The sequence below is a fragment of the Delphinus delphis genome, chromosome 20 (genome assembly GCF_949987515.2).
Source record: "Delphinus delphis chromosome 20, mDelDel1.2, whole genome shotgun sequence".
Classification (NCBI taxonomy): Eukaryota; Metazoa; Chordata; class Mammalia; order Artiodactyla; family Delphinidae; genus Delphinus; species Delphinus delphis.
Window position 1 is genome coordinate 15,866,812 of NC_082702.1, and position 20,379 is coordinate 15,887,190.

General features: G+C 58.4%; 1 protein-coding gene across 2 annotated transcripts; it reads right to left on the reverse strand.

Annotated features, from left to right (window-relative positions):
- Positions 1 to 34: 34 nt before the first annotated feature.
- KMT2B (lysine methyltransferase 2B) lies at positions 35 to 20,334 on the reverse strand. Of its 2 annotated transcripts, XM_059999342.1 has the most exons (38): positions 19,902 to 20,334; positions 18,668 to 18,740; positions 18,236 to 18,430; positions 16,413 to 18,091; positions 16,065 to 16,178; positions 15,820 to 15,970; positions 15,263 to 15,542; positions 15,046 to 15,101; positions 14,536 to 14,814; positions 14,141 to 14,235; positions 13,762 to 13,860; positions 13,507 to 13,620; positions 13,239 to 13,385; positions 13,044 to 13,139; positions 12,455 to 12,572; positions 11,845 to 11,958; positions 11,488 to 11,672; positions 11,324 to 11,413; positions 11,134 to 11,238; positions 10,927 to 11,000; positions 10,208 to 10,323; positions 10,021 to 10,112; positions 9,803 to 9,940; positions 8,909 to 9,067; positions 8,544 to 8,664; positions 8,388 to 8,466; positions 8,126 to 8,286; positions 6,820 to 7,047; positions 5,440 to 6,736; positions 5,264 to 5,353; positions 5,077 to 5,186; positions 1,989 to 2,126; positions 1,830 to 1,904; positions 1,548 to 1,725; positions 1,136 to 1,243; positions 935 to 1,018; positions 687 to 816; positions 35 to 596 (listed from the first exon to the last, which is right to left on the reverse strand). In XM_059999342.1, exons 1-38 carry the CDS (start codon positions 20,268 to 20,270, stop codon positions 321 to 323), a joined length of 8,013 nt encoding a protein of 2,670 aa, XP_059855325.1. In that variant the 5' UTR covers positions 20,271 to 20,334; the 3' UTR covers positions 35 to 320. The 2 variants fall into 2 exon arrangements, with proteins under 2 accessions (XP_059855325.1, XP_059855324.1); XM_059999341.2 differs by having other exon boundaries at positions 16,413 to 18,430.
- Between the last annotated feature and the right edge of the window lie 45 nt (positions 20,335 to 20,379).

Genomic DNA, 20,379 nt, shown 5'->3' on the forward strand with positions numbered 1-20,379 from the left:
CTGCCCCCAGCACCATACAAATGGAAGACCACCATTCCAAACATTGACAGACTTTATTGTGGGGGGTTCCCACCTGGGATCCCACCCTCTTAAATAAAAAAGTGCATAGAAAAGAAGGGATTTAGAAACTTTTGTACAATATCTACATCCTGGGCCCCCAGGGAAAGAAGGGGGCGATTGCTGGGTGGGCTGGAGGGGTGGAGGCAGGGCCCTTGCCACCTGCATGCCCACATCCACCCTGAACACGAGGGTGGGGTGAGATGCTCTGGGAGGGACGAGGGGCAAGATGGCAGCGGGGGGCGTGGCAGGCAGCCACAGCTTCAGTTAAGGAACCGACGGCAGCGCTTGGCGCCACAGTTGCAGGGCAGCTTGTTGCTGGCATCCTCAATGGGAAACTTGTAGTCATAGGTGAGCTCCTCGCCACGCAGGATGCGGCGCAGGGCAAAGATGACGATGTGCTTCTGGCCCTCCACGTGGATGACTCGAGAGAAGCAATTGGGCTCACACGAGTGGTTGATGAAGCGGGCGGCATTGCCATGCATGGTGGCATCCACCACATCAAAGTCATCCATGCGGAACATGTAGCACCCAATGCCCTACAGGGATAGGGTGGGGCAGTCAGGGGCTCTGTTCCCGTGGACCACACTGTTTCACCCGTCTCATTCCCATGGCCTGGCAGAGCCTACCTTCCCATCATAGAACTTCTCCCGCTTGTCAGTCAGCACAGAGCGAATGACAATACCAGAGTACTCAATGACCATCTCGCCAGCATCGATGTTGCGTTTACAGAACAGGCCCCGCCCGTGGATGGCAGATCTGCAGGGTTGCATGGGCAAGGGGGAGGTCAGGGGGCAGGGGGACAGAAGCAAGGTAGTCCCACACTAGGGCACCTGTCCATCCACCCAAGGGGCATCCTCCCCCCAACCCCACTGACCTGTAGACACCCACAGCCTCTTTGGATGTCTTCTTGAGGTGGCGAAAGCGCATGGCCATAGGCAGCTCCAGACTGGTGGCGCGTCTGGTGGGGGACGGCAGCGTCACACAGGTTGGTACCCAGGAATGACCTCTCTTGCCCCGATCACCCTCTTTTGGACCTTTCCAGACCATCCCCAGTACCCTGGCCTGCCCTCCATACCTGGTTGACCTGAGCTGCACCTCATCCTCTTCCTCGTCACAGGTGGCTCCCTCAGGGAGCACCCGGTGCTGGGAGGCCAGGAAGTTGAACATGTCAAAGGTGCACTTCCTGCAGGTGGGAGGGAGGAAAGGAAGGAGGTTCATAGCCCTTCTTTCAAGAAGATGCTACCCATATATTCTTTGGCCTGGGCCTGCTGCTGGTAGGGTAGGAGCAATACTGCTACTACTGAAGACACAGCAAACGGGGAACAGATGAGGTTCATTCTTCTGATGTGAACTCTAGGAATAACTTCTGGAATGGCCTAGTATCTTCTCCTCAGACCTCAGTTTCTAATCTGTAAAGACTTAATTCCCACCCTTGAGAACTCCTACAGGGCTACCCCGACTCAGGTATCACACCCCAGACCTCTCACCGGAGATAGACCTCAGCGCGGGCTGCCCCATGGGGATTCAGGGGTGGCTCCTCCTGGCCCTCTCCCTGCTGGTGGTAGCGGAATTTATAGTGCTGGCAGCGCTGAGCTCCGGGCAGTTGCTCTGCCAGGAAGATGACAGCATCGTGGTGGATGCCCAGGAGCCTTGCCCCACTCATTCCTGGGGAGAGTCAAAAGTGAGGACACGTAAGTCACGTCGGAGGCCCATCCTGCCAACAGGGAGTCATCCCGGCCCCCAGCATCCCTGTGAAACCCCTCAGTTACCACTAAAGGAGAGATGTCTGAGCCGGGCATGCCCTCGGGCCTCTTGCACCTTCTCAATCAGAATTCTCCATGCCCCTGGGGAGAGGGCAGGGCCAGAGCTGTCAGGATGGTGTTCTATGGGACACCTTCCCTCCCTGTCAATGCTACTCCCAAACTCACCCTCCAAGCTCTCGGCCTCCACGCTGAACCCATCCTCACTGCTGATCTCGAAACGCAGGTGTGGGCCAGCCCGTTTAGGGGCCTGGTTCTCTTTGTCCTCTGGGGATGGAGGCTCTTCCTCAGAGCTTGAAGCCTCACCTGGTCCCAAGGAGCAGATCAGAGTTGGTGAGGATCACCCCTCCTGGTTCCCCTCTGCCCTTCCTTCCTGCCCGCGTATAAGCACAGTTGCTGGGTCTGAGGGCCTTCCTCCTGCAATATTTGCCCAGTGAACCCTATAGAATGGACATTATTTTTTCTAAAGGGCCTACAGTCTCTTTACTGCAGGACATGCTTACGGCTCACTCAAACTCAGTCTACCGTAAATGCCAATCTATTCCTCATTTTTCTGCATCTCACACAAAATTTAAAATACTGGAGAACTACTATATTTTGCACATGTATTTTTCTTATGTGTACCACGTTGCTGTAAAGGTTACCAATATATTATTATAAAGGCCCATACTCACAGAATCAAGTATACGTACACTATGATGGATTTCTCAGGGGCTAAAAATTTTAAAGCTAGAACAGATAGGACTAGCTGACACAGGTGAGGTGGATGTGAGAGAAAAGGGGGGTCAAGGACAATTCTTGAGGTGTGGATCCTGAACACCTGGAAGGATAAAATGGTCACTGAGTGAGATGGTGAAGGTGAGGGAGAAACGAGTTTGGGGTCAAGGTCAAGAACTCAGTTTGGAACATGTTGAGCCTGAGATTCCTCTTAGAAAACCTCCCCTTTCAACTTGCTTGTGGAGATGGCGAACAGGCAGCAGGATATAAGAGCCTGGCTAGTGATTTGGGGGCTATCAGAATTAGAGATGGGGTTTAGAGTCAGGAAGTTAGACAAGAGCACTCGGGAGTGAGTGGAGATTAGAGAAGTCAAGGCCAGAGCCTGGGACACACCAAAGCTGACAGGCTGGGGCAGTGAGGAGGCACAGCCAGAGGTGAGGAGAGGGCTGGGGTGCTGGAAGCCAGGAAAGGAAATGCTTCAAGGAGGGAGGGATCAGCACACCAAATGCTGCTACTGGCTCAAGCAGGATGTGGACTGAGGCCTGACCATTGTACCTGGGTTGAGTGGGGTGGGGGGCATACGTTTGAGTGGAGCATACTTTAGGAGGGGCAGGAGTCACATGGCCACACTTTCTCCCCACAGAACTGCTCTGGGCCAACCTGCCTATATGCCCTTCCAGACCTAAGCAAGACTCTAAACCTAACTCTTGCTGTGTGTCCCACATCATCCTTGGGCCTCGCAATGCCCTAGGGTCCACCTCTGACTTCTGCCACCTTTCCCCATCCTCACTTCCATTCTGTTCCCTGAGCACAACCACAGAGGCCTCGCCTGGGCACACTCTCACTTTCTTCTTTCTCACGGTGCTCATCCTAAGCTAGAATGCGCTTGTTAATTATGCATCTGTTTCCTCTAGCAAAATGTGGTCTGGTCCCTATGGGCAGGGACCTGTCTGTCATGGTCACTGCCATATCCTCATGCCATCTCCGACCCCTGTAAGTAGCCTTTCAGTAAAACAGTCTCAGTCTACTTCATTCCATTTCCATACTCAGCAGCTTAGCTCTACATAATGAGAAAATCCACACATCAGGACAGGACTTGGGGCCACAAGGAATTCCGAGCCTCAGTCTGCTCAATTATCAGCTTACTTGGCTGTAGCCCACTCCCTCTCCCACTGCCCTCCATGACCAACAGAGCACTGCCCTTCCAGCTTCACTGAGTCCATCAGCCAGAACTGCTCCACGTGCCCCCATCCTGCATACTGATGTCTCGTATCTCTGCAAGTACAGGCATAACTCGGAGATACTGCAGGTTCAATTCCAGACCACGGCAACAGAGCGAATATTGCAATAAAGTGAGTCGCACAAATCTTTTAGTTTCCCAGTGCATATACAAGTTATGTTTATACTATACTATAGTCTAGTAAGTGTGCAACAGCATTATGTCTAAAAAAATAATGTACATACCTTAATTAAAAAATACTTTACTGCTAAAAAAAATGCTAAACATCGTGAGCCTTCAGGGAGTTGTAATCTTTTTGCGAGAGTAACAGCAAAGATCACTGATCACAGATCGCCGTAACAAATAATGAAACGGTTTGAAGTATTAAGAAAATTACCAAAGTGTGACACAGAGACACAAAGTGAGCAAATACTGCTGGAAACATGACGCTGATAGACTTGCTCCATGCAGGGTTTCCAAAAACCTTCCATTTGTAAAAAACGTGACAAAGCAAAGGGCAATAAAACGAGGTATGCCTGTACACCTTCCTCATGTCCTTCCCTCCACCTCAGGGGTCTCTTATGCAAACCTGACCACTATGTCTCCTCCCACCTCCTTTTCCATCCACGAGTCCCCTTCACCCTCATCCTTGCTTTTGCTGTCACAGCCCTCACACCAAACCCCTCTGAGCTGCTCCCCCCAACCCCCAACCCCCACCCCAGACTCTTAACTGAGCTTTTTGGCAAGGTGCCCGGCTGCTGTTCTGGCTTCCTCGGCAAACACTGTCTTCGGTTCTGGACTCTGACACAACATCCTCCCTACCCTGTGCCATCTGCCCAGACAGTACACCAACCCTAGACCCCACATGCCTGGTGTTCTCTGTGGCAGTTGGGACTGCTGACCACTCCCTTCCCTAAGCCTCTGGGACACCACCCTCCTCTGATCTCCTTCCCACTGTTCTTGTCTTTCCTCTGGGTTCTAGGTGGGCTCCATCCTCTGTGGATGATCCCCAGAACTTCATCTCTGGCTTTACTAGGTACCTAACCTCTGACCCTGGTGCACTAGCTCCTGAAGCCCTTCCTTGGGCTCTTGGGCACACTGAACAGGCATGTGTCTGTTTCTGACACAGGCCATAAGCTCCCAAGGGTGTCTCTGTAACTCTAATATCCAGCCCAGGCTCGTACCCAGGTAGGTGTGCAATGTGCAACACCCAGTGCGTTGTGTGTGTTTTTTTTAAGTGGACCAGTTCTGTATCTGTGAGTTACTCAGCTGAGACAAGCGCCAGGAAGGACGCAGTGAGAGGAAAAGGCTGGCCCCTACCTGAGTAGTGGTGCCACTGGGACTCAAGCAGCAGGTCAGAGGGACCATCGGGGGCCCGGGGAGGACCACCTTCTGGAAGTGGCAGCAGAGGGGACCGGTCCTGGAGGGGCCTGTGAGGAGAGACCTGTCAGAAGGAGGAAGCGGCAGAGGTTCCAGAGCCTCCAGGGAAAGGAGGCTGGCCACTCACCTTGGGCTTTCCCCCCAGGTGGGCTCCCCAGGTTCATCCAGGTCGAGAACTCCACGCACAGTGGGCGTTTTCATCCTCACTCGGCTAAACCTGGTGCGGAGTGGACGGTGAGAAGGCTGAGCTGCCTTCTCCTGCCCACCCTTCTCCCACTCCGCAGCCTGGGCACGCTCACTCACCCGCTGCCACAAAGCCCTGGACCCTGCTGGGGGTCCTCCGAGGACTCTCCATCTTCCTCCAGCCGGGGAGTTTTGCTTGGGGGAGGTGCTGGTGGGGAACGGCCAGAGAAGGTGGACACCCTTTTGACACGGATGGCCTGGCGGGGTGGGCTGGGGGGCCCACTGCTCAACACCAGCGTCAGTGGAGGGGGGGGTGGGGGAGGGGCAGGGCGGACCACCCCTACTACTGGCAACACACCCAGCAGGGGTCCTGGGGGCAGAGTCCAGGAAGCAGGGGCCGTGGGGGGGATGGGAGGGGGCAGAGGTGGTTGCTTCACTGGGGGTGAGACAGGTTCACCCTCCCCTGCCATCTTTACGAACACCTGCCCCAGCTTGTTGACCAGGATGATCTTGGATGTGGCAGGTTTGGGGGGCTCGGGGGCAGGGCCCAGGCTCAATACCCGGACCCCTGGGGCCCCAGGGAGCCAGGCAAACGTCCGGGTGGGGTCAGCTGGGATAGGGGGCAGGCCCTGAGGGGGCTGGCTGCCATTGGCCAAGGGAGGTGCTGGGGGGAGTGGCTCCTCTCTAGGCCCAGCGCCCCCCTCCCCAGGCCCCCCTAAGTTCTTCAACACGAAATCCACAATTTCTGACGGCAAGTCCTCGGGAGGTCGAGCCCTGTCCCCTGCAGCCCCGATGACCCCAGCCCGGCCTGCTCCTGGCCCTGAAGGTGGAGTCCCCTGGCCCCGAGGCTGCTGGACTGCCTCGGCCTCACTGTCGGTACCATCATCCACTCCGTCCAGCTGTTCAATGCGGGGGGCTCCAGGGAGGGCTCCAGGGGCCAGGGCAGGGCCAGACACCACAGTCACAGGGAAGTGGACGTAGCGGGGGGTGGGGCTGGCCTCCTCCTCCGAGCTGTCCCCTGGGCCCCCGTGGCTGCTCCCCACCACCCCTGCAGCCACAATCTCTTCCTGGAAGGGCTCAGTCCCCAGCAGGCTGGCCGCAAAGTCCAGGTCAGCAGCACTCAGTCCTGACACCACCTCCATGTCCTCAAAGTCTGGGCCCAGGTCTTCAGGGGGTGGTGGAGGAGATGGGGCCCGGCCAGGGGGAGCCAGCTCCCCTGAGGTAGGTGTGAGGGCTCTAACGACTGAGGTAGGAGGGGGCACCCTGAGCTGAGGAGAGGTTCTGAGAGGGGGAGAGGCCCGCCGTGATGGTGGCAGCCTGGAAGCCAGGGGGCTGGGACGACGGGAGCGTCTTGGGGGAGCTGGGAAGTCCGGGTCTCCCACCGTAGGGATGTGGTGGGTCAGAGAAGATGGGCTTCCTGTAGGGAGAAGGGTCAGGGTCAGCCAGGAGCTCCTGCCTCACCCTGCCCCACCCCTCTCCCAGACACTCCCAGGTACTCACCAGGGGAGGGCAGGGGTCCAAAGGAGACACCCCCCAAGGGCCTCCGGGATGGTGAGTAGTTGGGCACTTTGATTCGAGCCCCCGAGAAGGAGCGGGGGGCTGGAGGTGGGGCGCTGCTTGGATCCGGCCGAAGTGGGGGGTCCTGGTTCTCAACGGGTGAGTGGTGCTCAGGAGCTCTAGGGATAAGGGCACCTGTATCTGGTGGGGGGTCCACATGATCTGGGGGCTCTGAAGAGGCAAAAGAATGGCATCATGGGTGGCAGGGGCTCTTTGTGAAAGCCTCCCCTCACATACCCTTTGTTCTTCTGAACCAACCGCACCTTCTCTGCCTGGCACCTGAGCTGGGGACAAGGTGCATGGGTTCCCAGTCATCACCCAGGTCCCAAACCCCTCTGTGGCTTCTGCAAAACCTCCATACACACCTGGGTCCGAGTTCCTTTGTGACCCCTCCTCACCCATCCTTTGCCATCTCCCCACTTCCTGGCTGCCTACTGCTCTCTGATTCAGGCCCCACACAGGGCACTGCCCTCTCTCCAGCACGGCCAGTCCTACCTGCTCTGCACATCCCTGCCACATCAAATGCATCCACCCCGTCCTGGTGCTTGCGGCTCCCCATTACCTGGCTCCACCCAATCTGTGCAAGCTGATCTCTTCTGCCTCCTCCCAACACTTCCTTGTTTCCAGCCAGGATGGCTGTACCCTCCTCACCTCTCTACCCTGTGTCATGCTCCAACCCAGAACAAACACCTCACCCACAAGCGCAATCCAAATCTCCTCCTCCTCCCATTCGGCCCACGAGGACCTCTCCCTCTACCTATCTCCAAGCCCGTTCTTTGCTTTGTGCCATCCAGCGCTCAGCTACATCCCTCAGTGCTAGCACAGATGGGAAGGTGCCAGTTTGGGAAATGAGCAGATTTAGGTTTGAATCCTGGCTCTACCACTAGGTCACTGTGGAGAGCAACTGCCCTCTTTGAGCTGTACAGAGGAGCTTACACCTTTCTCAAAGGGCTGCGGGGAGCATCACATGAGCACGCAGTCCCAAGTCAGGTGGCCATAAATGCTCCCTGCATTTGTGCACAAGCAGGTAGCATGGCACTCTCCCCTCAGCATCCTGGGAGACGCTGAGCACAGCCCCCGCACACTCTGCGCAGCCATTAAGTCATCTCAAACTACCGCCATTACAGCAAGTGGCACAATGGCAAGCATCCTGGGGTTTCCTTAGGGCACAAGGAGAATAGGGTTGGTGGGTAACTGTTTGGGGAGGGCAGCACTCAGGGAAGAAAATGAAGGAGTTCCAAGGCTGTACCTGAGGAAGGGGCGGGGCTGTGCACAATGGTCTGGTTCTCCTCTGCCGCCTCCAGGTGAACTGGCTCTTCCCTCGGCCCCCATGGCCGATACTCCAGAATTCGACACCGATACCAGCAGCGCCGCCGAGCATCTACTGTGCTCCAGTACAGACGGGAGCACCTGACGGGTGGGCGTGTGGGACAAGAGGGTCAGGACAACTTAGGAAACAAGATCCAGTCCTGGAGACCTCCAGCCCCACCAATGTCCCTTGGGCTGCTCACTGGTAGCCAATGGGGAAGAGCCGTCCTTCGCAGTCTGAGAGGTCAGAGAGAGTGCCCAAGGAGTCGATTCGGATGGAGCCTATGGTGCAGAGGAGAGATCAGGAGGGTGGGCCCAGGCAGGGTCAGGAAGACCAGGGTAGAGAGCAAGCTGCTTACCAATGAGCACATTGATGGCATCAGGTTCAAGCCCCGTCAAGAACTTTCGCTTGAAGTTGATACCCTCAAAGTCCACATAGACTCGGCGGAGAACATCAAAACCGTCAGGGGTCACGATCTCCTGGGAGGGGGGTGGCAAATGGGGTTGCTGGATTGGTGGCAAGTGAGGGGGATGTGAGGGAAGGCTCTGGAGGCAGAGACTGGTCAGTCAGGGGCTTGACTAAAGGACTGGGGGCAGAGGGTAAGGGAACAAGGAAGAGACACTGAGAGGCAGCTGGGGCCAGGCCTGAGGGGCTACGGAGCTCCCTGAGTGGAAGAGGAAGAGAGTGCAGTGGGGAGCTGTCTCCCCCAGGGTGCGGGCCCACCTTGCCATCCAGCAGGTCTGTGTGTTTCTGGCAGAAAACTTTCTTGTCATCCTGGAAGATGCAGTAGCTGGCCCGGGCACACATGAAGTGGAAGTTGCTGAGGCAGGAGGAAAGGCAGCAGCCCACCGTGGCTCCAGGCTTCAGGCAGAGCTCACAGCGCTGTGGGGGGAAGGGGCTGCTAAAGGGGGAAGCCAGTGACCCGAGCCAGAGTCTGACACTCAGCATCGTTGTCCTTGAGACTCTGCTTGGGCCCCTGCCTAGCCCAGCACCTCACCAAGCAAAGGCACTCACCAAACATTACCTCTCCCCTAGCTGCATCCAGGGCCAGGTACACATCAAAACTGTTTCAGACTGTTTGATACAGAATTGCAATAGGAAGAAGAATAACAAGAGCTAAGGCTGAGAGTGGCATTTACCTTACCATCTTCCTCATGCTGTTCTAGCATGGAACCTGTATTATTTCATTTAATCTTCACATCTGCCCTCCGTAGTACGTCTCTCTATCATCTTTCTGAGGGTGAGCTGAAGACGTTCTACAGTACCTGACTCAGGTTCGAAACTGGTAAGGGGGATTCTAACTCAGGCTACATCTCACCTCATAGGGATGTAATAAGAGCTAAATGCCACACTGTATGGAAAGCATCCAGCACAGGTTTAATCAACAAGATTCAACAGACTAACTTTTAGTCTCCCAGGCTTCAGGCCCATATTATGGCCAGAGAGCACAAACAGGAAAAGAGCTGCTGTCACTGCAGCACCACAGTGCTGGGACAACCAAGAAAGGTACTAGGACCAGCAGTGGAAGGACAAGCTGTGGCAGAGACTAAACAAGAGCTGTCTCCGAGTGGAGGAGAGTCCCGAGGACTGCCCACCTCTCCAGGCCTGTGCCCTCACCATCTGCCTCCCTCGAGCCACAGCAGCGTGCACGTTCTTGAGGGAGCCGTCATTTTCTTCGAACACTTCGGCTGACCAGATGGCACAGTTGACGTGTGTCCACTCATTCTGCCCGATGTACAGAAGCCGCCCTGCCTCCTGGGGACAGAGGAGGGTGGCAGGAGGGGAGGACCCAGAGACCAGACCCCACAGCCTGGGCTTCATGCAGTAGCCCTCACCTTAGAGTCTGCATCCCCATATTTGAGGCACAGCGCACACTGACGGGGGTCCTCCAGGTGTGAGAAAGCAGCTGAATCCTTGCCTTGGAAAGCTGGAAGGGGTGTGGGAAGGAAGGTCCAAGAATGAGGACCTGGAGCCTGGCCCACCAACCAGGGGATCTGGCTTCCAGCCCCAATTTCCCAGTACCTGTTGAGGGATCCCCTGGAGGCTGCCCTGATTCTGGGGTCTCTGGTTCCTGCTGCCTCCACTGAGCGTAGACATGGTCCAGGGAAGGGGGCAACACGGCATTGGGGAGGACTCCGCTGTGGACAGGCAGGGTCAGCCTCTGACATGTCTCTTAACAGGGGGTGGGGGATGCACTGGGGCCCACCCACAGTATCAGCCTGAACATGCCATGACACCCTCTGTCCTCTCTCTACGTGGAATTTCTCTCAGTCTCCCAAACAAGCCAGGCCCTCTCATGCCACCTTTGGCCCACGAAACACTGTCCCTCATGCCCAGAATACTTTTCCTCCACTTCTCAGCTTGGATGTCATCTCTCCGGAAAGCCTCAGGCCCTAGGCTCCTAGGCAGGCGCCTCCTCTGGGCTCCCACAGCCCCTGGGTCTCCCCATCAGTGCCCTGACTGTCTGGGTCATCAGTGCCTGCCCAACCTCCCAAACATGGCTCGCCCACTGCTGTCCCCAACACTGCCTTGCATAAAGTAGAACCGAAGTACGAGTTAACTACACAATCTGAGTCTCTGCTCGTCTAGAACCACTGGGAACTCTCATGCTGGTTCCACCACCCTCCAGACCCTAACCCTGTTCCTCGTCTATTCTCAGTCCAGCTTGCCCCTGGATTCCTAGGTGCCCTTGCCTTTGCCCTCACTCCCTGGTTCCCCTCCTGCTACCCAGCCTCGCTCACTTGGGCAGCCGGGTACTCCGTCGCCAGTACTTGGGGTCGTGGGCGTCGAACCAGCCGAACGCAGACTCTAGCAGCTGGGGAGCAGGTTAACAGGATGAGAAGAACTGGCTTCCTCAGGAGAGCTGGCCGGGGCAGGGTCTAAAGGACCCACTCTCTCCTCCCCACTACCATACTAGCTACCCTCCAGGCATCCCCCAAAGAGCTCACCTTCAGTAGGAGCCCCTTCGTCTGGCCTCCAGCCCGGCGCTCCGGCGTCTCTCCTTCTTCCGAGTGCCTCATCAGGATGCCCACCACATCCTCCATGAAGCTGTGCTGTAAGGGGGTTTGTCAGGACTCGAGCCTCGACCCCAATCCTCTCCTCCTGGCACCCACCTGTTCCTCTCAGTGTCCCACTCACCACGGACTTGTAGTGGCCATCCTCAAAGCGCTGGCTCACAGCGTGCAGATCACAGGGCCCTGGGTGCAGTTGCTTTCCATCCTGCCCACACTGCAAAGAGGGGAAGTCAGCAGGGCTCGTGCTGGGCCTAGGCCCACCCCGTCCTGCCACCTGGGCCCCCAGACCTGGGTGCACAGCAGCAGTGGGCCTGCCACCTTGGAGCTCAGCAGGCCCTGGAGCACCTGGCGCAGGCCCCCCTGCAGGGCCCCACTCAGGGCCTCTCGCCAGCGGGGGTGCGTGGCCCCAGCACATGGCCCACAGGTGTACAGCACCGAGTCTGGCAGCCCCGAAAGGATCTCATAGTCTTCATCTAGAACAGCCAGGGCAGGAAAGGAAAAAATGGTTTAGGGAGATGTGAGGGCTTTCAGCAGCCCCCAGATCACCAAGAACATTCAGCCCTGTCCCCTGAGGGCCTGTGGTGAAGGGTAGAACAGGGATCCCCAAAGGACTGAGGCCACCCCCCAGGTAATCCACCCACTCACCTGAGAGCCCCTCACACTTCGCGTGCACCCAGTGGTCACACTGGGCGCACTGCATCATCTTGCTCTCGTAGTCGTTGTCTTCATAGCAGCGTGTGCAGATCGGGCAGTAGTTTCCTGGAGCGAGAGGGAAGAAGAGACAAGTCAGAGGGGCTGGTGCCACTGGCTGCCCCTCAGAGCCCCTGTCCAGAGGCCAGCCATCCCTTGACTGCTGCAGGAGCTGCCTCTATCATGCCCCACTTGGGTCCCTACCATTCCCCAAAAGCTGGCTGAGGATAAGGCTGTTTTTCTAACTCTGCAGCCCCAAGGCCTCACAAAGTAAAGAGCTTTGCTAAACATGCTGCCTGAGTAAATGAGGAAGCCCAGGTCTTCAAAGAGCTCAGTGGAGACTTGAGGTTCCAGGAGGCATCTCAGGGACCACCACAAGGGTGGGCTCCACGCCCTCCACTCCCATTGCCCTCAGTGGGAGAGTACTCTGAGTGGAAGGAAAGGCTCCATAGTTAGAAGAGAATAGAAAGCCACTAGAGAAGAATATCTGTTCCAACTGCTTGTCTAGGAACCTGGCCCACTCCCCGGTGGCCCCCGGGGCCCCGGTCCCCTGCCAGGTCCCCACCTTTCTCATAGAGCTGGGTGCACCTGGGGCAGAGGCTGTAATCTCCCGACCACTCGACGTCCCAGTTCTTGCCTGGAGTCGCCCCACAGCTCTTACAGCGCACGCAGGCTGAGCAGATCTGGGAGGGCAGGGAGACATTAGGGGGAAAGCCAGACACCGGGCTGGAGCAGTGCGAAGCGGGGATGGGCAAAGAGGAGGCAGGAGACAGATGAGGAAGGATGGGTAAGAGGAGAAAAAGTGTGCAGGAGAGGCGAAGAGGAGGAGGAAGGGAGAAGGAAAGAAGCAGGGCAGGAGAGAAATGAAGTGGGGAGATCGGCAGAGTGAGACGGAAGAGATTAGGCTAGAGCAGGAGGGGGCTGTGAGCTGGGGGCCGTGGAATGCATGAGCCCATAAAACCATTACATACAAATTCTGGACATAAATCTTGTCTACGTGAAATTCTTGAAGAGGACGTGTGATGTTTATCAAACTCTCAGAAGGACCTCCACCCTTCCCCGCCTCCTGAGAACCCTCGCCTAGAGCATGTCTGGGGGTGGTGTGCGGCATTAATCAGAACTCCAAAGTAAGGGGTGGGGGCCTCATCTCTCACCCAGTGGCGCCGTTTGCGTGTGGCCCGGGTTGGGTAGCTGGGCCCCAGGCAGGCTGGGTGGTAAGCATGGCGGCAGCGCTCGCACTCCAGGAGGTGCTGTTGGATGTTGAAGAAAGACAGCAATGGCAGAACCTACTGGCACAGGGATACCCCTTCTCTTTCATGCCTCCACTGCCATGGCCCTCGTGCCCGAACCTTGGATCCCCGGCCTTTGCGCCCGCAGACATGGCAGAACTTGCAGCGGCGGCAGCACCAAGCGTCATGATGTTGGGGCAGGGGCCGCTCGGCCTCCTCCAGGCAGAATGGGTGGAAAGGGTCACAGCAGACTTGGCAGAACACCAGCTGGGGTGGGGAGACGGAACGACAGGCAGAGTGTGAGGCCAGAAGGCCAGGGAACGTGACCCTGTGGAGAGGGCCCAAGAAACCAGACTTGGGGGGTTGTGAAAGAAGGCAGGGGTCCAACCTCATGCAGGCCTTTGCTGGCACACAGCAAGCACACCATCGGTGGTCCCCCTGGCACGGAAGTGAGTACGCTCAGGCCGCCCATCAGCCACACGTTCTCCAGATCACAATCCTCCTGAGGGAGGAGAAGACAAGGGGTCAGAGAGCAGCCAGGAACACAAGCCAGACCCAACCTTAAAGCCCTGGTTTCTCACTCATGATTAACAAGTTTCTTCCCACCGTAGTCCCCACCACCCTCCCCTGCTCCATGCCGTACCTTAAAATCCACACGAACCCGGTGCACGCCATCAGGGGACTTTTGTTTTCCAGTCCAGCCATTGGGAAAAGAGACAAAAGGGCCAGGGGCCAAAGCATCCTAGGGAAGATGGTGGTGCTCAGAGTGCTGCCAGCCCCACCCTTTACCAACTTTTCTCCTCACCGCCCTCTCCTCCAGCCTTCCCAACCCTGCCTTTTGCCCAGATCCTACTTGGCCTTCCAGAAGGATAGGCCTGCTTCACCCCCTCAGGACCTGTCCTCTGGCGTGGACACACCACGGCACTCAGGTGAGCCTGTTACCCTGACTTGCCAGGAAGCTCCTTGGGATGGAGCCATGCCTTCCACAGGACTCGGGGTTCTTGGTGTGGGGTTATGCTGACCTTGTCCAGGCGCCTTCGGGCCTTGAGCTGCAACACAGGCTGCAGGGTGGGTTTGCGGGGCCGACTCTGCTCCTCTGGTTCTGGTACTGGCAGCTCTAGGCAGGACACATGAGCGGTGAGGTTTCCCCCTCCTCTCTGCCCCATTCCCCCTCCTCTACAACCCCCAATTGTTACCTGGATCCCCAGGGCCTTCTTTAACTAGACAAGGTCCACTAGGATGACTTGGGCCTTGTTCAGCAGGCTACTGAAAACCTCCTGCACCCGTCCTCCCTGTCCACTAAAACCACCCCCCTTCTCTACACTGAGACTGACATAGCCCTGGGTCTGGGAGTCCTGACGCTTCCACACAAAAGACACAGGACTGACTGACAGAGGAAGCAACAAACAATTCGCACCATTCTCTCGGGGGGTCCGACGCCGAGGAGCAGGGGGACCCCCGGGCTCTGAGTCATCCGAGTCCTCGAAGATATCATAGGAGGGTCGCTGTTTGACGCAGCGCCGGGCTGACTTGCGCTGCAGTAGGAGGGAGTCCTGCTCCTCGGGCCCCGGGGGGGCCGCCACCTCCTCCCGGGGCCCCCCAGCTCCCGCCCCCCGGCGTGGGCCTGGAGGACCAGGGGAGGCCTCAGGAGATTCATCGGAATCCCAGGGCAACAGCGTCTTCACTATCGTCCGGCCTGTGGGAACAGGGGACTTAGTAGGATCTGAGCTCAGCCAGGGACATGGGACACTGGGATGGAGAAAAGCCAGGAAAAAAGTGGGGCAGAAGCGAACAAGCACACGATGGAAAAGAAAAGAAAGGTGGTGGACTGCAAAGGTTTGGGGAGGAGAGCAAAGAAGACATGGTTTCCTCCGTACCACGAATCTCAGTAAGATTGTGTAAAGAAATGCTCCTCAAACCTCGTTACCTTTTTTGGCCAGCCGTTCCATCTTGCGAGCCTCTATCTTGTCACACTTCCGGTATCTGGGGAGGGGAGCAGCACGTCACCAGGGTAGGGGACTGGTGGTCTGGGGGAAGAGAGGAAGCTCTCCACAAGGATGCCAATCCCACTGCTCTGCTGGGGCAGGAGGCCTGGGTAACTGACAACCACGGGTGGGAATGGAGGCTGCACCCCAGCTACTCACACACAGCACTGCTTCTTGGTGTTGGGGCCCCCAAACTTGGGCTTGTCCAGGCAGTTGACACAGGACCCACAGTCCTGCACACGCAGGCAGCCCCGACAGTGTCCACACCGTGCCATCCGCATCTTCTTGCCATGATGGGAGGGCAGTGAGCGCCGGGGTGCATGTGCCAGGGTCCCTCCAGACCCCGCAGGCTCTGAGTCTCCCCCAGGCCCTGTTGGCTCCACCTTTCCCCGCCGGGACCGAGATGGGACACTCTCAGTCTCAGATGCTGACGACGTATCTAGTGCAGTGGAGAGGCCGGGATGGAGCCACAAAGCCACCAGGAGTTCTACCTCATTTCCCTAACCTCCCCTAGATTCCATACAACTGGCCTTCTGGTCCCCACTTTCCCACAGTGCTCCCATTCCAGGTGCTCCCAAATCTGCTCTAAGACCTAGCACTCCAACCCACTTGGCCCCAAGCACCCGACTCAGCTGCCATTCTCCCAGGTTCCTGATGCCTTCACTTGCCCCCAAACTTGACACAGCTGTCACATTTCCCAACATGCCCGCCCCTACCCTCCGTGGCGAGGTCCTGCCGATCCCGGAGAGGGAGAGCACTGAGGCGGGGGACGTCTTCGGGTACCATGGCCCGGGCCTGACCAAGGGCCACAGCAGCGTGACGGCAGACATGTTTGATGCGGGGGCCTTGCACAGGGGACTCGGGGCCCTGGGGGGAGGAGAAAGCAGGAACATATGTGGAGCACTGCCCCTTGTGGCCCCGCAACCAGCCTTCTTCAGAGGGCCTTCTTCCCACTCCATACCGACGGTCTCTCTCTCTTAGTTTCCATCGATTCATCTTCAGACCTGACAGAACCTCTGTCTGGGATCTGCTTGACAGCCCCCACGACTTCCTCCATCTGCCCTCCAGGGCTTGACTGGTGGGGGAATAAACAGGGTCAGAGGCTAGAGAGCGAGAAAAAATGGGGCCAGGAGACTAGCACTGGGGAGGGATGGGGCCAGGGAAGGAACACAGGAAGCTGGGGGACAGGGGAAGGACTGGCTCTGAAGGTTCCCTGCAATGCTGGAGGGTGGCTAGGGAGGGAACGAGGTTCAGGGGTTGCAGAGAATTGAGGCTGGGTGCAGGGGCATGGCCCAAGTACCACGCTCACCGGCATCAAAGATGCCACCTTCTGCTGCTGCTGCTGGTCGATCTTGATTAGCTGCACCTTGGCTCTCTTGAGGAGGCTGAACATTTTCTCCTCCACACCAGACAGCGGTAAGGAACCCAGGCCTGCAGTCCGGGCCTTTTCCAGTGGTGGCGGCTGCTGCGGTGGCGGCGGCTGCAGCTGTAACTGCGGCTGTAGTTGTGACTGCTGTGGTGGTAGCGCTGGAGGCAGCAGCTGGGTGTGCAAGGCCTGTACGGGCTGCTGCAGCTGAGCCTGAGGCTGCTGCCCACTGCTTGGAGCTGGAGCCCCAGGAGGCGGCACCTCGGCCTTAACAGGAGTGGCGACCACAGGGGCAAATCGAGGCAAGCTGAGGTGGTTCGTGCGGCCCACTGCCCGCGGCTCAGGCTCAGCTGGAGAGTCATCGGCGGGAGGCGGCTCTGGCTCAGGGGCTTCAGGGGCCCCAAGAGGAGTAGTAAGCACCGATTCGTAGATCTTCAGGTGGGCTTCGCTTGGGGTAAACTGAGGGGCCCGAAGGAGCAGGGGCCTCCGGGACGGAGTGACGGGTGCAGGAAGCGGGGGTGGGGCCGGTGGAGGAGCAGGGGGAGGAGGGGGCAGTTCCCGGGTCAGTGAGGTCCAGCGAAATGTGGGTTCCCTTAGGATGGACCGTCTCTTCTCAGGGAGTGGGGCTGGGGTAGGTGGAGGAGTTGGGGCACGCGGTGGAGACGGGGCTGGCGCTGGTTCCTGTGGTGCGAGTGGGGAGGTGGCAACAGGAGGCCGTAGAATAGGTGAGACCTCCACCTTTGAGGGTTTGGGCGGGTCTTCATCCATAAATCGCCGGGGCGTCTTGATGACACGGGAAGAGCGGGCACTCACCACGGGCATGATAAACTGCCGGATGTTCTTCAGAAAGGTGGTACTTTTGGGGGCCACAGTGGGGCTGTCTTCCAGAGGGCCTCCTGTGGTGGTGCTGGGGACTGGAGTGGGAGGAGAGGTGCCCTCTGGCCCTGCCCGAGCAGCTTCCCGCTCTGCCCGCTGGCTGGGAGTCAGGGGAGGCCGGCCCCTTTTCCTGGAGCATGTAGCTGGGACCACAGGAGGAGGGGATTCTGCCTGCTCCTCTGGGGCAGGAGGCGGTGGAGGGGATGGTGGGGGCGGAGGAGACACTGGGGGTGGTGGAGGGCAAAGTGGGGATGGAGGAGATGTTGAGCGGGGTGGGAGGGAAGGAGGAGGTGGAGGGGCTGGAGGAGTCAGGGGTGGTGACGGCAGCTTCGCCTCTTCCTTTTCCTCAGCCGGCACCATCTCTTCCTCGGCTACAGCTCGCTCTTCCTTCTCTTCCTCCTCCTCCTTGTCTTTCGCTTCTTTCTCCTCCTCTCCGTCCTCCTCCAGCTTCTGCTCCTTCCTCCAGCAGGGGCCCTCTCCCTGTCCAGACCCAACTCTTCCTTGAGTGGCATCCTGCCAGATTTCTTCATGTTGATCTTGACCCTGACCTGATTCAAGTCCCAAGGACAATTGTCCCATCTTCACTTTTTTGGCCTTTGAAACAAACTTGATCACGAGGGGGAGCCCGCCTCGGCCTCGGCCCCTGCCTCCACGGCCTCCTCGCCCAGACTGTCCTCCACGCTTGGGGGTCCCAGGTCCTGGGCCGGGCCCCTCCTTGCACTTCCAGCTGCCAGTTCGGTGTTTTACTGGAACAACAGGAGGTGGGGGCTCAGGTTTGGGGATTGTCACAGCTGCTTCTGCCACCACTACTGCTTGTTGCTTCTTCCTGCAGGGGCCTGCTGACCGTCCTGGGGGCCGCCCCCGAGACCGACGGGGGGTGGAGGACTCACATGCCCGGCTCCGGGGGGCTGGGGGTGCCTGGGCCCGCCGGAGAAGTTCAGTCAGTGCCTGCACCATCCGTTCTGTGCCCTCCTCACCCCGTTTCCGGGCAGGAGTCTTTGGGGGGGTAGGAGCCACATCTGCTAGGCGAGGAGGCGGAAGGGGGGTCGTCTTATGCTTGCGGCCCCGACCTCGGGGGGCTCGACCTAAAAGGAGAATAGGTGTGGGGAGATGGGTCAAGGTAGCCCTGCAGACTGAGGGACTCCAGGAGGGCAGGGACTAAGTCTTGTCTGTTTCCCCGACAGCCCAGCCTAGCTTGAGCTTTGAACACAGAACACACTTGGTAACTGATGAAGACTCTAGTTGAACAGGGAAGAGCTGACACGAAAAGCAAGAATAACATTCTTGTAAAGCTATAGAGGTAGAGTTTCCCCATCACTCACCTCGCTGGGATCGGAGCGCAGAGCGCAGGGAACTGGGGGCCACATCTTCATCTGAATGAAAACCCTGAAACTCCTGATTTAGGGGACCAGGGGTGGAGGGGAGAAACAGCAGTCAGTGCCAAAGCCCTCGTTTCATGTGAGACTCAGGTTCCGAGGAATATCCCCAGCTTCCCCCTTAACGTATCCCTATTTACAAAAGAACTAAAAAGACTGGAAAGCAAGGGGAAAAGAAAAGACGGTCTCCTCCTAGGGATGGAGGCAGAGGGTATTTTGAACCTGCACCCCGTTCCAGACCACACCAGCACAGCCATCAGTGGTTCACTGGTTCAAAGGGAACAGAAGAGGGTCGCCTCAGATCAGGCAGTAGGCACTACCCTCAGATTTCCTCATTCTCCAACTGAGAAAAAAGTGGAACCTCTGCTTATACCCTCTCGGGCTGTAGTTTCTTCCTCAGTGAAAATGGGAATTGGGGCACCCAAGCAAGGTGTGTGTGTGTGTGTGTGTGTGTGTGCGCGCGCGTGTGTGTGTGTGTGTGTCAAGCGGTTTATCATATTATAATCTGCCCTCAGTCCTGAGGTGGCTACAAACTGTCCTAAGTAATAAAACGCACACTTTCCTGCCTTTTCTGAGAGACTGGTGATAAATCCTGAATTGAACTCAGACCTGCTAGAGTGCCCAGTCTCATCCTGCATTCCATTTCTCTTCAACCTGTGCCCCCAAGAGGAAGACCTCCACCATTTTACCCTCTCTCCACTTTAAGTCAGAAAAAGAATTGGGGCGCTGGTGAAATCAGGGATGTGCCGGAGGTTATGCGGCCGGGCGGGGCAGCCTGCAGGTAAGAGCCCAGAGAGCCCTAGCCTGGGTCCACTCGAGCCACGCTGCTGCTGTCAACCACCGGTTGGGCGTGCAGTCCCCACAGCCTCCTAGCCCAAACCTCTCCTGCCCTGGATTTGCCAACTACCAAGAAGGATCAGCCCAAGACACTTCAGCAGGACCTGCCTCGGGCCCAAGTGCCCAGCTGCAGCCCGGGCTTCTCTATCCACTTTCAGAGGCCTCTTCCTCCGACAGCTCCCGTGCAGCCTACCTCCTCCCATGCCTATTTCCAGGGCCCTTTCCCTCCTCAGGAGGCCTTGAGGACCACGCTTCCCCACGCCACTCCTCGGGGCCACCCAGACCCCTGGAAGCCCCCCACCTCCGCCCCGCCCGGCGATGGGGACGCCTCCGACTGCCTCACCTCATCGTCGGACTCCCCGTCACTGCTCTCCTCCTCCAGCAGGCAGTCCCGGCTCGGGCCCCAGCCCCAGCCCCGGCCCCGGCCCCGGCCCCGACCCCGCTGAATGCGCGGGCCGGCCCACAGGCGGCGGAGCCGGCGCAGGCCCCGGCGGAGCCCCAGCAAACGGAGCAGGGCCGTGTCCTCCCCGGGCTCGGCTCCGCCCGGCCCCGCCGCGCCGCCGCCGCGCCGCAGAGCTACCCGCACTCTTTCGGCCCCGCTGCCCCGTCCGCCGCGGCCCCCGCCCCCGCCAGAGCCCCGCGGCCGGCCCGGGAAGCGGCCCCGCGCGGAGCCAGGCCCGGGGCAACTGCCGCCGCCCGCCGCTGCCGCCATCTTGGCACCGTGAGAGGGGCCGGGGAGGCGGGGGGAGGGGCGGCCCGTAAGCAGGGCCGGGGGGGAGGGGAGCAGAGGAGGGGCGGGGCGGCGGCGGCTCACGACAACC

Coding starts and splice junctions, on each gene's coding strand:
- KMT2B (XM_059999341.2), bottom strand. CDS start 20,270: ATGGCGGCAGCGGCGGGCGGCGGCAGTTGCCCCGGGCCTGGCTCCGCG. Junction 13,140..13,238: donor GCAAAGGCCGGGGATCCAAG/GTTCGGGCACGA, acceptor AACATCCAACAG/CACCTCCTGGAGTGCGAGCG. Junction 597..686: donor AGAAGTTCTATGATGGGAAG/GTAGGCTCTGCC, acceptor CTATCCCTGTAG/GGCATTGGGTGCTACATGTT.